We start from the raw sequence: 17926 nt of genomic DNA on the forward strand, positions 1-17926 counted from the left end.
ATAATCTGTTAGTTATTGCCCGTATTATGCTAATTAAAGGTTGCATTGGTCAATTCAAGGGATGCAAAACACTCTACTAACAAGGGTCGCCGTCTCCAGAAGTACCTAATTAAATTTACTGGGGTTCTGAGCGCTTCAGATTCAGTGTGACACGAGATCTGCATTTGTGCAATCCTGCAGTTGCCAAAATGAGCGCATTTGATATAAGGATCCTGTGGTGTTCAAGTAATCAAACAGTTGCCCCACCTTCCATGTCCTGCGAGCATGTGTTATATGAGATATGTCTAACTGAATCACTGAGGCAAATGAGCCCAATATAGTCTACAGCAGCTTTAGGCAGCCTACTAAAAACACTTGCCACATTTTTTAAATTTTTTTTTTTTTAAATTATTATTATTATCTTTCTTTCTTTATTTATTTATTTTAAAGCGTTTGTCTCTTTCGTTCTTCTCAGGCACTGTGGAGTTCCATAGTGGCACGAACACTTTTGGAAGAAGCTGTGACTTTTTGCCAGACGTTTAACGAAATGTGGGTATATGAGTTCCCTGAAATTAAAGTGTCACAGAAACGTTTCTTGTGAAACTGCATAATGTGCCTTCATTTAATGACACATTTGCTCAGTCCGGAACACTGTATGTTGGTTATACAGTCAGGGTGAGTGATGTCCAATGCGGGGTCAAACTACAGGCGCACCTAAATTATCTGATAGTCATTTTACATCACTCCTAACGTTGCTTGTCATGTTCTTTAGTGAATAAACGTAGGTAACAAAGAATCAGTTTCTTTTGGCTTCAAAGTCATATGGTTGCTTTTTTTTGACGCTGACAAGGGAGGAGTTACAGAACATCTTTAAGAACGTCCAGATACATTTAAAAGGCACTATTTGAGTTCTTCTTTCGTGAGCATTATTGAAGCGGTTATCAACCCACAGATATGGATTAGATGTATTGTGTCCCCGTGGTGCGAGCTTTTTATGGAGTCGAACAAATTCTATTTGTTACAGTTTCAGAAAGTACTTTAAAGTATGGATGGACTAGCACCCAAATTTGATAAATACTCGATGGCAGTTTATAATTATAAAGTTATATATATGCATTTCATAAACCGAGATTAAACGATCAATCTCTACATAAAATTTAGCCAATAGAATCGTATGACTTGTATGCAACCAAACCAACAAATTGCATTAGACGAAAGTTTAGGCGGGACTTCTCAAGATTTGTATTCGGGAGCAGTGGTGGCGTGCGCTCTGTACACTGAGACACTAAAGCAGCCTGTTGGTGCTTTGTGTGCGACGACCAAGATCGGATTATGTGCGATGGAGTTCAAAACAGAGGTAAATAACCTACTCATTTCAATACATGGTTTTCAGTATGTGAGTTCAAGTTTTTAAAATGTTATGGTGTTAGTGGTACTAGAAGAACTTTATTTATTTTATTTTTTTTATACATAAATTAAGGATTTGGGGAAATTCTGGTTGTTACTTTTAAAAAGTCACTACAGACCCCTGTCTTGGCCTCGATTTCAAAAAGCTAAGTGCTTTTTTATTGTTGTTTCATAGGAGAACCACACTTTTTGAATGCCAATTAACTTAGGTCAAGCCAAGTAACTGAAGAGTTCTTGCCATTCAACAAGGTCAGAAATGAACGACACATCTCAACACTACTTCTCCATGAAACATATGGAACACAGCTCGCTAACCATGTACAACGTCGACAATTTTACTCACAATATTACCACCGGGGACCAGAACACGACAGGATGTGCTCAAATCATGATCCCCCAGGAACTGTTTTTAATGCTTGGCTTGATTAGTTTGGTGGAAAATATTCTGGTGGTACTCGCTATCATTAAGAACAGGAATCTGCATTCTCCCATGTACTATTTCATCTGTTGTCTCGCCGTCTCCGACATGCTTGTCAGTGTCAGCAATGTGGTGGAGACGATGTTCATGCTGCTGACAGAGCACGGTCTATTGGTAGTGACACCTAATATGTTGAGACACTTAGACAACGTCATCGATATCATGATCTGTAGCTCCGTGGTGTCTTCGCTGTCTTTCCTCTCCACGATAGCCGCTGACCGATACATCACCATTTTTTACGCACTGCGTTATCACAGTATAATGACAACCCAGAGAGCCGTTGCTATCATTGTTGTTGTTTGGTTAGCTAGTACCACTTCTAGCACATTATTTATTGTTTATTATCGAGACAATGCTGTGATAGCCTGTCTTGTGACGTTTTTTGGCATCACGCTGGTCTTCACTGCAGTGCTGTACCTACATATGTTCCTCCTGGCGCACGTGCACTCGCGGCGCATCATGGCTCTCCACAAGAGCCGTCGTCAGGCTACAAGTATGAAAGGCGCAATCACTTTGACCATCCTGCTCGGGGTGTTTATCATCTGCTGGGGTCCCTTCTTTCTTCATCTCATCCTCATCCTTACCTGCCCTAAGAGCCCTTACTGTAACTGCTTCTTCAGCCACTTTAACCTTTTTTTGATCCTGATCATTTGTAACTCACTTATAGATCCACTGATTTACGCATACCGGAGCCAAGAACTGCGCAAGACATTGAAGGAGCTCGTATGTTGTTCATGGTGCTTTGTCATGTGAGACAATGTGATCGACAGTAAAGCATGGAAGAGTTGTGTGTGTTATTCAGAAGGTTTGTGATACTCTGCCTCAGACAGCTAGTGAGAGGAAAAATAACGACAATACGGCGAAGCTTTGAATCATACTCATGATTAGAACTCTTTTGCGCTGTACTGAGCGCACATACGATCTACATTATTTTTAAGATTCCATTGCTATTTTTAGCGACAACCTTCACTTTAGCCTACTAACCGGAAAATTCTTTCAAGGACAGGAACGTGCGACTGAGTGTTCTCTCCCGATTCAATTGTTCAAAGAAAAATCCTTTGAATAAACTTTGTATTCTACACTCCTCTTCTAAACTGGTAATGGAGAATTAAGGGGAAGATGCTGAAACGACCACTGGACAGAAAGATTACAGTTTTAAAATGTAAATTAAGTGACTGTTGTTCTCTGAGAATGTACACCCTTAAATGTCATCTGTTGTTAATGGACTTTGGCGTTAAGCATTGTGTTTTCCGAGTTTGCGCACAAATACAAAAGTTTTTTTTTTTTATTATCCTGCATCAACTGGATCAGTATCAAATATGGGAAGAAAAAAAAAGTTAAGAAAACCGTGTCATTCCCCCACCTCTCTCATTTTCTCCCTTTCTCATTCATTCTTTCTCTTTACAAAGGGAGAAGATCTCTTACTCTCATTCACTCTTTCAAAGAAAAGTACCTAAGAATATAAATGAGCACTACTGTTACAAATTCCAACTATGCTAAAACATAAACCTGTATTAGAAAATGCAACCTTGCTTTAATGTAAATAAAAAAAAATGGAATAACTTTGTAATGCGGAGAACTGGCACAGTTTCCTTTGTCATGTGGTTATGAATGTGCAAGCAATTTCTTGTCATGATTTAAGGCCCACGTATATGAATAAAAATAGCAATTGAAATAGCACTTATATTTTAAATGAAATAAAATGTTATAACATGCTGTTACCTGTTTAGTCATTTGTCTTTTTAAGAAGATTATTTTCTACAGTCAAATAGAGCAGTATAAGTCTTATGTGACAGTCCATGTGAACTTTGTGAACCCATGCCTAAGGTTATGTATACAGAAAAGGGCCTAGAAATGTTTTTACACAAGCTGATAATGGTACAATGGAACCAGTAAGAATTGTATGTATTGTTTGTAAAAATATGTTTATTTGTGGTATAATAATTCTGTGTAACTGTCTATTTGCTGTTAACATGCAAATATTTAAAATAAAATGGTTCATGATATTGCTTCAATTTTAATGCTGAACTCATACGTTGTGTTGGTATTTTGACATTAACACAGAGTTTCTGGAATTACAAGTTTAATTTTCAAGTGTTTTTTTTTTATTTGTTTTGCAGAATCTGTGTTTTCATCTTTGTTGAAATTAGGCAGTGCAGTATTTGAAATATTTGTAACTGCAACAATGCCATTCATAACGTAACCATTTTTCTACAGCACAGTGAAAGAAACAAAGACAGTTACTGTTTTGTGTTTGGTTCTGCTAGCTAAAGAGCATGTAGTCATGTGGTGAGATAGCTTTCTCATCACAGGAACTTCAAGTGCATATTTGGTAACAAATTTATTGTGTTAATTTAATGCTGTGACTTTTCCATAAAGCTACCATTTTACAGTTGATTCCCTGAGGGAATATGGGGACATGGGAATCCATTACATCAAAGCTAGCCATCAACATACATCTTTTCATGAACTGAGGTGAGAGAACAAGGTTGTTACTGTTGTATTCTAGACAATGTTCTGTATCCCATGATTGCAAGGGTATACTTTCATTTCATATACCTACAAATGGTAGCAAATAAACATGTTTCTTGTTAATCAGTGTTACAAAGGGAAGTAATGATATTTTGTGTTTTGAATGGAAGTGTTATTTGACTAATTCAGATGATGTTCCTTTAAAAGATTATTTCTACTTAATTTTCAAAGGTTTTTCTTGATGTCATTATAAAACCACTTTTCAGTGATAACCGAGATCTCCAGACAATCTAATTTATTTATCACAGCAGGCATTCATGCACCCATTCAATCTAAAGTGATATTTGAAACATGAAATATGTTTGATAATAAAAAGTGCATTAAAATTAAAAAAAAAAAAATCTGATAGCTCTGGAATTTAGTAGATGAGACATGAGACAATTAAAAAACATTTCAGAAGATCTTATGTTGTGAATCACATTTTTTTCTCCTCTGCATGTATGACAGGCAACTTTCTCAGGTGTCCAGGTGAGTTGCAGTTGGTGAAAAGTTTCACGGTTGCCTGTGAAACATCTTATCATCTCAGATTACTTCCTCTTAACTACAATGACTGTCTTCACTCACTGAAAGCTATTTTAGTTTTTTGATGGCTTTATGCCATAGTGCACATATCTCCTCCTGTGATAATGCAGGAAACATTGTACATATTAGCCTTCTGGAAATATACAGTAGTTGTCACATGTGCTTTTATTAAATGCTTCATGCAATGTTGCTGATTTTTTAATTCTAAAAATAGTTGAGACAAAAAAGATTTAGAAGATGTCATCGAATGTTTCTGTAACACAATGGTTGTAAAAGCTACTAATACATAGATTCCAATAAGTTCACCAACGAACTGAAATGGAAATTTGGTTGCTTTTTTCTCAGAAACTGTAGGTTGATCTGGGAGCTGGATGTAATCTTTAACTTTGTGTATTATGAGTTTCAGTGGAAATATATGACAACTAACTTCTGAAGTGTTTTTCATCAGACCTTGATGCATCAAACAAAAGGACATGCCAGCTCATGATGTCTAACTTTTATGATTAACCTACTGCAATATGAAGAACTGTTTCTCTGCAGCAAAAACACTGTCATTGACCAGAGTCAGAGCAAATGCAGAAGCTCAAGACCCAGGATTAGATCAAACAAAGGAAAGCTTTATTTTTCCAAATTAGAGGACAAGGGTTATGAAATTGTTAGCTTTTAAGAATGCTCAAAGTTCAAGTTTGCCTCTTGATCTATGTCTCTGGCCTCTCACTCTCTAACTCTCTTTCTTCCCAAGGCTCAAGGCTCCAGGCTTGAAAGAATAGCTTTATTGGTATTATATTTTGAGCTGCTGAATACTATATATGTATTTCATCAAGGAATCGTTCTTTCAAAGGACCCAGCAAGAGAGAACATATAGGTTAGGAGAGTGAAGGTGGATTTGTTAATGAGATAACATAATCACTTAGGTGAGCAGTAGTAGAATGCTCCTTTTCCACAAAATGCACATCTTGACCATAAATCGAGTGTTTCTCCAGTATTCACATGGTGGTTCTTCGTTCTCTCTCCGTGTCTCCACAGCTCATAAGACAGTGTTAGAAACCCTCAGGGCTGACAGGGTTATTTTAGACATACTGGCTCAATGGAATATTATTCAGCTTTGATTTCAACAAACAGTTTTTGTTTTCTGTCACTGGACCTTGAACAATATTTTTTCTCACTGTGACTAAGAAGAAGACTGGTAAGCAAATGGGTTAGAAAAGTCTCATGGTCTGTGATCAAAGTTTTTTTTAATTTCCTGTCAAAAGAGTCTGATGCAATCTTCAAGCTTGGAAAACAGCCTAGACCTCCACATACACTGGTATACACTGACTTATGTCTAGTAGAACAGTGTAGGACAAACATTTCTGTAACACTATTTAAATTATGCATCTTTTTCAACTGTGAAAAGTTCTAAACACATGATTTCACTGGGTTTGCAATTGTGACTCTAAGTTACCTCCTTACATGTGAACATTATGTCTGCTACTGTTTTTGCCTGTGAACACAACACCAAGAAAGTCTTTAGTCCAAATTTTTTTAAAAGCACTAGTGTCAATAGAAATACCCATGATATGTATGTGGACATGTGAGGCTTTAATGCCAGATAAGAATGTCTCTGTTAAAAATGTCTCCATTAAAAAGAGATCAGGAAGTTTTCTTGTAGCTGAAGAGTGAAAACCTTATAACTTCATGTGTACAGATTTTAGCACATAAGCCTGATTTCTGACTAATCCTCCAAAGCCCTTTTTAAAAATCCTTTTGTCTGAAATTCTTTGTGCCTTTGTCTCATGAATTCCAGCCATCTGTGGTAGATGTCAGCAGGACTTTCAGCTTCTCTTATATGGCGATTGTACTGAAATCAATAAAAGGAACTGAATCTTCAAATAGTCTTTGCTTGTTGTCATTTTAATTAAGTTTCACACTCTTTGTTTTTGAACTGCAGATACTTTCTGATTGATGGTATTTAGGTATCTATGTATCTATCTGTTCATTTAGTTAGTTAGTTAGTTAGTTAGTTAGCCAATTTTTATGTATCAATTGTTTAACCAAGTACTTTTTCACAGTATTTTTATATGATGGCTGCTCAGTAACAATCATTCAATAAACAGTTTCCTCTGTGGGGCCTATAGTGATATCAGTACATAGGTTTTATATGTCTCTTGGCTTCAGTAAAGTCAATAAAGGATGGTTTCTTAAAGACACACGTAAGCTCTGTGTTATCTACACAGAAATGTATCAATTTTACATGCATTTTTTATTAGTTATAGCATTTATTAAATTGTTTGAAGTGCAAACTAAACCTGTCCCTAAGATAATGTCAAGTATCAGTTTGACCACTAGAGAGCACTCTGCAGATATCTGTCCCAGCCTCGAATCTTAACCTGGAATGACTTTTGTGATCAGCCATTCTTTGTAGAAAGCTATTCATTACATAAATAATCATCCAATGGAAGACAACACAGACTTTGCAAATAGTATTCCAACCGAAAGCAAATTCGAACTGGCTGAGCAATGCAGATATACAGAAAGCTACATGAACTTCCAGGGGATTAATTTTTACAAAAAAAAGTGCTTCAGGTGCTTCAGTGGCTCTGGATGTTGGCCTTTTGTTTCATGATCTGGGCTCCAAGCTATCTCAGTTGGTGACTGGTATTCATGGTCAGTCCAAACTATGCTGTGAGCGGTGGGGAGCAGAACCTCACTTGGTCTAAGCCAGCAGGAGCGAGCGTGGTGTCCACTCCACAGAATCTAATCCGCATCTAACCAGAGCCCAGCTAATTAATCAATTCAGTTACGTACACTGATAGCACAGTATGAAAAAGGATCGCTGTCTCATTAATCATCATTTTACCATGATTTCACTAATATTTTACCATGGTTTAAATAAGTACATAACAATTGTAGACAGACTTGAAAACAGTGTGTGTATGTGTGTTGTCTTTTTAGTGAATTTTAGGTACTGACTGTGTAAAGAAGTTCCGACTGACAATTTTGTACATCAGTAATATGTTGATAAATCAAGAAATGTTTGTTAAATATCAACACATCAACATTACTTAGTCATTTTTACAACTGAAATGATATGAAGAACATCAGAAGAAGAGAGATTAAACAGAACATGACTACGATCAGCCAGGCTTTGCTAATGCTAATGCCCCCTAACAACCTGATACCAACCCACCATTTTGAAATAAACCTCCTTTGTGTGTGTGTGTGTGTGTCTCCCCTGAAATAGCAGTAATTACCATACACTGCGTCCTTGGGTGACACCATCTGTCTGATGACATCATAAAGGTTAGTTAATCACTGAAATACATCTGTCCTACTGTGCAAGGATCAATACATCAAGCTATGAGCAGAACAAAGCATAACCCACAAGAGCAACATCTTTGAGAAAAGCTTCTGATTCTTGTAGTACAATAAATGCACAAAATGTTGAAAAACTGATAAAAGCCAGAAATTAGGAGGGATGAACATAAAAGAATGCCGGAATCAAGAAAACAAACAAACACGCACACACACACACACACACACACACACACACATAGACACACACACATACAGAGGAAACAGGAAAAACACAAGAAAGGTTGATCAGGAAGAAATGATCTCAGATGACCAATGCTCAACTAAAGACTCTCTCTCTCTCTCTCTCTTTCTCTCTCTCTCACACACACACACACACACACACACACACACACACACAAGGAGAGAGAATGAGTCAGTGATTTTTCTCTGTTGTCATCACAGTTGTTCTAACTGTACTATTACTGGTATTTTGATTGTGATTATGTTTATGATGATGTTGGTCATTATGATTGTGGATATATTTGTGATTATGAGTAAGATTACGAGCATTCTCACTATGTTTATGATTACGGTGATTTTGTTACGATTCTGTTATGGTTATGATTATGATGATTATGCTTATGTTTTCCCCTTCTTTTTAGCATTTGCATCATTACATGGTGTAGTAGAGATTTTTTTTTTCTACAAACATCTAATTATCTGCGTTTTCTTTATTGCCTCTATACTATTTATCATAATCTCTCATTTGCAAAGCAGATGTGAAACAGCAGTATCAACAAGCAACAACGCTATGACGTGTATTTTGGAAAAAGTATGAACTTATTTTAGTACTGTTACACTTGGAGAAATATGGTGTGCGTTTGACCATTTATAGGCCACATTTTGGCCTACCAAAACTCGCCTGGTATTATGCTCATCTGGTGCTGATGCTGCCCCTGCGCCACACAAAGTGCATTTGGAGCGTCGCAGTCTGTTTCCTCAGGTGTCTCTCATTGGTCAGTGTCCCTTTCTCATGCAAAAGTGACGTCATCGCGGCTGGATAATTAGCATCTCTTTGTGAGACAGTACGGTAAAACAGCTACAGTGTGGTATAAAAAGGCCTGCCTGCATTCGTTGTCTCACCCCTCTGCCGGCTACTTGAAGACAACTGTCGCCGCTCACAAAGCTTGCAGGAGGCGCACGCTATACAAGGGACAGAATGCGAGAAATTGTTCATATTCAAGCTGGTCAGTGTGGCAATCAAATTGGAGCCAAGGTAATGTTTAATGGAGACTTCGAAACTATTTAATAAGTTGTTGAAACTGAATCTGCTGCATTTGCTCTTGAAATGATTGCGACAGAATTTACCATACGAATTATTTGAACACGTCGGTCAGATATCAGACGAGACGCTTGCTGACAGTGCTTTATAAGGATATATGGCGCTGTAAATACTGGTTGGAACAGCTCTCAGATTTGTTTTTCAACCTCAGTTTATAGACGCCAGCGCCCTTCCTCACTTGCTCCTGTGTCGCAGGCTGCAATTCACCAGTTACTGCAAAATCTGCGCTGAGCTAACTGAAGATATAAATGTTCGTAGCCTACTGTGAAAATGTATCGGAATTTTGTAATGTCTACGAAATTATACCATAAAGCAACGGAACAGATAAACTTTTTTGTGAGTGCAACAGCTCGATATTGACGACTATTAAAAAAACACTGATTATGTACCCCTCAAATGATTCCTGCGCTCTGCACATTTTTTAAAGATGGAATTGTATGCATTTTGTCACTATGTCTTTCTGGGTTTTTAAGATTTTGCTTTTCAGTGTACGCCCAGCTGGCGCAAGTGGACTCGTCGATCAAAGACTCGGTTTCATATCTTTGTTGCGACACCGGCTCCCGGTGGACCAATCAGTAGCTATTACTCTTACATCCGACAGGCTTAGTTGTTTTTATTTCAGATATGCGTCTGGTGGGCAAGACCGTTAAAATTATAGACAAATTCAGTCTGAACGTTTGTCAAAGTGGAGTTGCATTGTCATGATGGATTAAAAAACAATAGTTTTGTCTCCAGCTGACAAAGAAACTTCAGAGTAGCCCAGTTATTACCTTGGACAATGAGGGGCATGGCATCTCTTCGAGTTTCAAATAGGATTTCATTTGGCTTTAGTGTATTTTTCAAATCAGTTTCTTTTACACTGGAACTCCTACACCTCTACAGATTTAAGGTCTTATTCGTATCAATCAACCAGTATTACTTAATGTGCAATCCTTCATTTTTCAGAAATATTAAATTGTTTCTATTTGCAGTGATTTAATATTGAGCTGTAATGCAATGCTCCTTGCTCCTAAAGTAAATTACGAGTTATACAATCAAGGGAGTGAGAAGCCTTAAATGTAACGACTGAATATGACTGAATATGAATATGATCTGTTCTTGAGTTATTCAGTCTTTTTTTCTGTGACCCTTACAAAACTTTCTACTGTCCTAACAAAAGATTTCAAATGTTAGGGCTGCCCCCGACCAAAGATTTTCCTAGTCAACTAATAGTCCTTAGTTCAAGCCATTAGTCGACTAGTAGTCGCACCTTCATGATATTAACTCAGTTATTTTAATATATATATTTTGGGGGGCATCAGAAAATAGGTTGAGTTCCAGGGCTGAGAAAGGATGTTGTAAGTGACATTGTTAACACTGTGCTCCATTACAGAGAAATACAAAAGTATAATAATTGATATATAAATTTTACAGGCCCACGCAGGAGGGGAGCACAATGCTAACGGCAAAAGTGGTAATAACGAAATGAGGAATAATGAAATACTTAATCTTCCAACACATCATCACCACATTATCATGACTTTTTTCTTGTAAAATTATGACTTTATTCTTGAAATATCCATCCATTTTCTGCCACTTATCCGGGACTGGGTCGCGGTGGCAGCAGGCTGAGGAAGGTAGCCCAGACATCCCTCTCCCCGGCTACATCCACCAGCTCCTCCTGGGGGATCCCAAGGCATTCCCAGGCCAGCATAGATATATAATTCTCCCAACATGTCCTGGGTCTGCTCCGGAGTCTCCTCCCAGTTGGTCGTGCCCATAACATCTCCACAGCGAGGTGCCCAGAAGGCATCCTGACTAGGTGCCCGAACCACCTCAACTGGCTCCTTTCAATGCAGAGGAGCAGTGGCTCTACTCTGAGCTCCTCCTGGGTGTCTGAGCTCCTCACCCTATTATTCTTGTAATATTACGACCTTATTCTCGAAGGTTCAGACTTTTTTGATGCTTATGATAATGCTGATGTGCCAGAAGATTAAGTATCCTATTTCGTTATTTGTGAAACCTATACTAAAGTATAACTTCACAAGATGCTCCACGTTCCCTATTATGACTTTTTCTCGTAAATTTACGACTTCATTCTCGTAATATTATGAGTTTTTCCCTTGTAAAATTACAACTTCATTCTCGTAATATTACGACCTTATTCTCGAAATCTCAGAATTTTTTGCCTTCACTGCGGCCCTAATACTCTGTCATACTTAGGCTACTTAGGCTACATGTTTCAGATGACAAGTCAGATGTTTGAGGTTGACGAATGATAGGCAAATCTTTGCATGCAGAGTTTGCATGTCATCTTCTTGGGGTCGTCCTTTGCACTCTCAAAATTATCCTCCACATTGGATGATTTCTTGCCCGACATAGTCTAACTTTTTAACAACAAGGCGTAGCTCCCAAATGGAGTTTGGAGTGTTTTTTTTCTGCGACTAACCGACCAATGAAAGCTTGGTCGACTAAGACTTTTCTCATCGACTAACGGTTTGATCGACTATTGGGGGGCACCCCTACCAGACCTGTGTTAAAATCATGGCTGATTCTCATCAAAGAGTACATGATTACAAAAGTGTCTGATTTTGGAAATGAAAAAGGAGGGTGATATTATCACATAGTGTCCGTAACAAACTTCTTGTTTTATTGTCAGGTTGGCACTATTGTATATATACATATAGATTTTAATAGAATGATCTCTTTTTGAAACCTCTGTCAGGCAACTGCCTCTTGACTGTCAGTGTAATGACTGAGGTTGAAAAACATTTCTCCTCTCTTTTGTTACTTCTGGTGACTTTGATTTGCCTTGGAACCAAACATGCACGTCTGAGTGAGCAATGTTGGAAGGAGAGAAGCAAGACAAAGAAAAGGCTGACAGCTGGTTGAACTGCTGCCACAACCATTTCACCTCTTTGTTTTTTTTCCCAAAAATCCTGATATTACATTCAAACACAGGATGAAAGTGTGCACCACCAATCTTCCAAAAAGCTTATACAATACCTGACATCTTCAATCCCATTGTATGTTTTAGCTGCTGTAAACATACCTCTGCTGAATTACTATTTCTATCAGTCTTTCACAGTGGTGTGGTACCTCTCCTCCTCTTGAGCATTTATTTTCAGCAATTTTGTAGAGTTCCCATTTTTGATTTTCTTCTTCATTTTTTCTTCTTCACTTTTGTCTTCTTCTTCTGGATTAGACACAGCTGCTTTGGTATAATTAACTCCTTCTAGCCCACGCCTTCCATGATCATTCAGGGTGCATGTACAAGGACCTCAGTGATCTCCCAAGGAGTTGGTCTGGGAGGTGCAGCTGTACAGTATATTTCCCTCAAAGACATACATTTTCCTCACAAATTCCAACCCTGTTCCAGGGAAAAGTAGTGCTTTACTTCTGCAAACCATTTTTCCATAAATATTTGTTTCTCTTGATTTCATGTGTTGCATCTTTACATTCACATTCTCATTAGGAGCATATCTGACCAGGCTCCAGCAAGATCTCACTTCATATCAGATAAATGCACATGTATTTTTCATCAATAATTTTAGGCAAGAGATATCTCTGTCTCCTCTTGACTTTAAGTCATGTCGATACTTGCTCCTTGTGCATATTACAAAAATGAATAGTAATTTGCATTTTTCATAGGGGATATTATGGTTTTCTGAGTTGGGTACAGTTCCTATAGGGAACATTTGTCTTCCTTTCTCTCCTGTCTACTATCTTGAACATTTTTGGTGTATGTTTGTCCCCATTGTTATGGACTGGTCCACTTCAGTAACATCTGATTCTTTGCTTGAAGAAAGAGTATACTAAAGTGTTTTAATCAACAAATGTTCTGGAATCTTTCTCTATCTGTCCAGCCATTGTGTAATTTCGTAGGCAAGTTAGCATTTTAACTACTGGTCTTCTGGTTGTTCCTCTGAACAGGCACTTTCTTCAGTCTTCCCTCTGGATCCTCAGGGGACTGACTCATGGTATTTCCAAGCTGAGCTGCCGTGCCCTCTCTCTGATGCTCAAGGACAATTTAACTTGAATATTATTTCTGTTTTGGCTTTCTCAGTTCTTATTTAATGAAGAGTCTTGTCCAGAATTTCTGGTAGACCTCATTGGCTTAAATCTAGGTAAATATCCCCATTAAAATCTATGTCTTCTGTTCAGAATTCTCAGATGAAAGCATCTGTTCATCTTGCCAGGCTCCATAACTGTTATCTAACAGCTGTTTTCCCTTTCACTGTCTATGATATGAACTGAATAAAAATGTGTACAGTTGCAGGCAAGCAAACATACAGAGCACATCCTGTTTTATGAGATGGAAACTTTGTGTATTTGTTTCAAAGCAATACTTTTTGCACCCTTGTAGGGCATCATTTGTGTAAAGCAAAGTAATTCTTAAGTTGGACAGAAAAGAAGGTTCTGTCTTGTAGAGTGCATTATAGTTAGAATGACTTTGCATATTTTAGAGAGGTGTAATCCAGATGAGGAGGATGAGAGTATTTGAAATACAACCCTCTGATAGTCTAACTTGCACGCTACTGACAAAACATCAGTGAATTCTGGCATACGCAGGGGAACGAAGTCAGTGAGGGAGAGACTATGTCTGTCTTCAGTAGACTTTGCACAAAGAAGTGGATAGAACAACTTATCTTTATATTTTTAGTTTGCTAAATTAAATCTCAGTAACAAATGTAACAGTGTTCTAGCCAGGCATTCATGCTATCTTTACTGAGGTCACAGGCTAGACAAAGTATGGCTCTGCACCCTCTTTCAAACCTCTTTAAATTCATTATATTAAGACTTAACACAACAAAAGAAGAATGATTCTATTTTAGACATCGGAGAGATGGTGTAACTTCAACTTAACACAACAGGCAGGAAAATATCAGACGTTAACCTTTTCTGGCAGTGGAAACCTTCTCAGTGTTTCCACTGCAAATGTTCACTTATTTCATGACTTTGTGACTCTAGGGCTTTCTCTTTGCTCGTTAAATGACATCATCCTTGTAGATGGTCTGTGAAAGTCACCAGCAAGTCACTGACTCCGTAAAAAGTGTAGTCACTGATACCGTGACATCAGTGGATGAATTGTCTAAACTCAGAGGTGCTGTTTCCCTTCGAGGGGACTTTAAATAAGATGATTACTCATTTGTTCATTTTAAGTTGCCATCATAGCAAAAGTTCTCTCTCTCTCTTTCTACCTCTCTCTCTCTCTCTTTCTCTCTTCCACTACCCCCATCTTCCTCTCTCTGCTGCTGGCCAAGTCCTCCTCACTGGTTTCCTTATGATCAATGTATCTTTAAGAGCAGGTTTCTGCTGGGCTTTCTTGTCTCGTCTGTCTTAGTCAGTTCAAGTCAGCTCATAGAACTGCCACATCATGGACTCATAATCAGTGCAAGGAGCTGACTTGCTGTCTTAATGCTCTTAACCATGACTGCTTTTCAGCTTTTTCTTATGTGAGGTCTACAAATTACCATGATCATATGTAGTATATTTGTGAAACTGCTTGTGACTTTATTTTTTTTAAGACATTCATATGCAGTCTGCCTCACAGCTGTTGAATTTCATGTTGTTCATTCACTATGCCATGTGTTTGTGTCTGCGCTGTAGTTCTGGGAGGTGATCAGTGATGAACATGGCATTGATCCTGATGGGAACTACATTGGCGACTCAGACCTACAGTTGGAAAGGATAGCAGTCTACTACAATGAGTCATCCAGTGAGTCATTCTTATTCCTCTCATTACAAGCTATGATGTGAACTAATACACTTTCATGTATTGTTCAGGTCTTTCACTACTGTTGACCAGATAATTTGAACTTAAATCTTACGACGTGCAGGTCTGTATGCTATGGATCTTCTTTTTTGCATTTTTCTTTGGTGCAAGTCTTGGTGTAAGAGTTTCTTTAATATGCTGTCTTACAGTACGTACCATACTGTGTCATCTCTTAAAATCTCTGTAGCCTCCAAATATGTTCCAAGATCCATCCTAGTGGACTTGGAGCCTGGCACCATGGATAGTGTCCGCTCTGGGGCTTTTGGACACCTTTTCAGGCCTGACAACTTCATTTTTGGTTAGTATACACTACCCTTTACTTTTTCCCTCAGGGTTCATTAGGGCCTTGCCTGAAACCATTGTCTTTAGATAGATAGTAAATGATATGCCATTTAAACAAGTGCATTGTTAATACATTTGAAATATTTCCTTAAAGGCCATTTTAATATTTTAATGAACCATTATCTTCTCAACAAGGCATAATGTAGCAGGGATCATTTAAGATGCTCTTTTTTCCTGATTATTGTATGGCTGTCCATCAGTGGATCTTAATGCTAGATTTTCATAAACAAAAGGAATGATTCATCAGGCTTATCCATTCAGCAGTGATGACTGATGGAAGCATCACTTTCTTCAACAGTCATCTGTTCTTAAGCAGCTGCCTAGATGTCAATGTGTTGCACCAGCCTTTTGTCAGTACCTGTCATAGGCTAGGCAAAATTCTGACTCCCTAAAGTATATTTATGAGTTGTTGTACAGAAATACATGATATATTTGCAATTCATACATGTAATTGGAACGCTGCTGCTTCTGTCTGCATACAGGTCAGAGTGGGGCAGGTAATAACTGGGCTAAAGGACACTATACAGAAGGAGCAGAGCTGGTGGACTCAGTGTTGGAAGTGGTGAGGAAAGAGTGTGAAAACTGTGACTGCCTGCAAGGTTTCCAGCTCACACACTCCCTGGGTGGAGGCACAGGGTCTGGCATGGGCACCCTACTCATCAGTAAAGTTAGGGAGGAGTTCCCTGACCGCATCATGAACACCTTCAGCGTGGTGCCATCACCCAAAGTCTCCGACACTGTGGTGGAACCTTACAACGCCACGTTATCCATTCACCAGCTGCTGGAGAACACAGACGAGACATACTGCATAGACAATGAGGCGCTTTATGACATCTGCTTCCGCACTCTCAAGCTGGCTACACCCACCTATGGAGATCTGAACCACCTAGTGTCAGCCACCATGAGTGGTGTCACAACCTCTCTGCGTTTCCCAGGCCAACTCAACGCTGACCTCCGCAAGCTTGCTGTCAACATGGTCCCATTCCCTCGCCTGCACTTCTTCATGCCAGGCTTTGCCCCTCTGACAGCCAGGGGCAGCCAGCAGTACCGTCCTCTTACTGTGCCTGAACTCACCAAACAGATGTTTGACGCTAAAAACATGATGGCTGCCTGTGATCCGCGTCATGGCCGGTATCTCACTGCAGCGACGGTCTTCCGAGGCCGCATGTCCATGAAGGAAGTGGATGAGCAGATGCTTGCCATTCAGACCAAGAACAGCAGCTACTTTGTTGAGTGGATTCCCAACAATGTGAAGGTGGCTGTCTGTGATATTCCACCCAGGGGCCTGAAGATGTCTTCAACATTCATTGGCAACAACACAGCCATCCAGGAGCTGTTCAAGCGCATTTCTGAGCAGTTCTCTGCCATGTTTCGCCGCAAGGCTTTCCTCCACTGGTACACGGGTGAGGGCATGGATGAGATGGAGTTCACTGAGGCGGAGAGCAACATGAATGACCTGGTGTCTGAGTACCAGCAGTACCAGGATGCCACTGCAGAGGATGAAGGAGAGATGTATGAGGATGAGGATGAAGAATCTGAGGCCCAAGTCCAGAAATGAACATCCCAGAAATAGCAGGCCTCACAAATCATATAGAAACTAGCCCTTTGTCTGTTCATGGGGATTAATAACCTATTCTTCGCCCCTGAATCTATCTTACTTGCAGTTAGTTTATACTTCTTCCTAACCATAGTGTTAACTTGTTTATACACTAGCTAGTTGATTGTAATTACAATGGCTTCTTCTTGATATTCTTTGTGGACAGATCCAAAGTGTCCTAAGTGTCCATTGACAAAACTGATCTAAATAAATGTTCGAGAGGTGACTGGTTCTCAGCAGCCTTCAATTTTTTTCAAATAAATCATACTAGAAAATCTACGTCCTCTAACCGAAACTTACATTCCCTTATTATTTTAAACAACTGGCTTTGATTCAGACCTTGAACCACATGCTTGCCCTGGTATTCCATAGGGTTTAACCTATTTAAAAGCCCTCGTTTTGAGTTTGTTGAGTTTGTTTTGTTTGAGGCAACAAAGGGGGGGGGGGGTCTATCTCAAATGCTTAGAATAAAAGAGTGTGAAAAATGTGAAGCTTCACTGAATGTGGGCTCCACTGCATGACTGTCCTATGTGGTGATGACCTAGATGCTATTTAAAAATATCAAATGTCTCTAGAGCTAAAGGCACACCTCAAGCAGTGCTCATATGGGCTGCAAAAGAAGACACTGAAATTCTTCCTGTTCTCTCTCTCTGTCTCTGTAAAAACAGAAGGCCAGTCAGACTGATCACATGGTGC

At 39.0% G+C, this 17926-nt stretch overlaps 2 protein-coding genes across 4 annotated transcripts; both read left to right on the top strand.

The window, feature by feature from the left end:
* Nucleotides 1–1642: 1642 nt before the first annotated feature.
* Nucleotides 1643–2617, top strand: mc1r (melanocortin 1 receptor). The gene has a single exon (XM_030766903.1). The coding sequence runs from the start codon at nt 1643–1645 to the stop codon at nt 2615–2617; it is 975 nt and encodes a 324-aa protein (XP_030622763.1).
* Nucleotides 2618–8202: 5585 nt separating this feature from the next.
* On the top strand, nt 8203–17191 carry LOC115806156 (tubulin beta-3 chain). 3 transcript variants are annotated; one of them, XM_030766902.1, is made up of 5 exons: nt 8203–8221; nt 9397–9470; nt 15126–15234; nt 15479–15589; nt 16116–17191. In XM_030766902.1, the coding sequence occupies exons 2-5, from the start codon at nt 9414–9416 to the stop codon at nt 17189–17191; spliced, it is 1353 nt and encodes a 450-aa protein (XP_030622762.1). In that variant the 5' UTR covers nt 8203–8221; nt 9397–9413. The 3 variants fall into 3 exon arrangements, with proteins under 3 accessions (XP_030622762.1, XP_030622759.1, XP_030622761.1); XM_030766899.1 differs by lacking the exon at nt 8203–8221 and having other exon boundaries at nt 9414–9470; nt 15126–15235; nt 15471–15589; XM_030766901.1 differs by lacking the exons at nt 8203–8221; nt 15126–15234 and having other exon boundaries at nt 9414–9447.
* The last annotated feature ends 735 nt before the right edge of the window (nt 17192–17926 follow it).

This window comes from Chanos chanos, chromosome 2 (assembly GCF_902362185.1).
Source record: "Chanos chanos chromosome 2, fChaCha1.1, whole genome shotgun sequence".
NCBI lineage: Eukaryota > Metazoa > Chordata > Actinopteri > Gonorynchiformes > Chanidae > Chanos > Chanos chanos.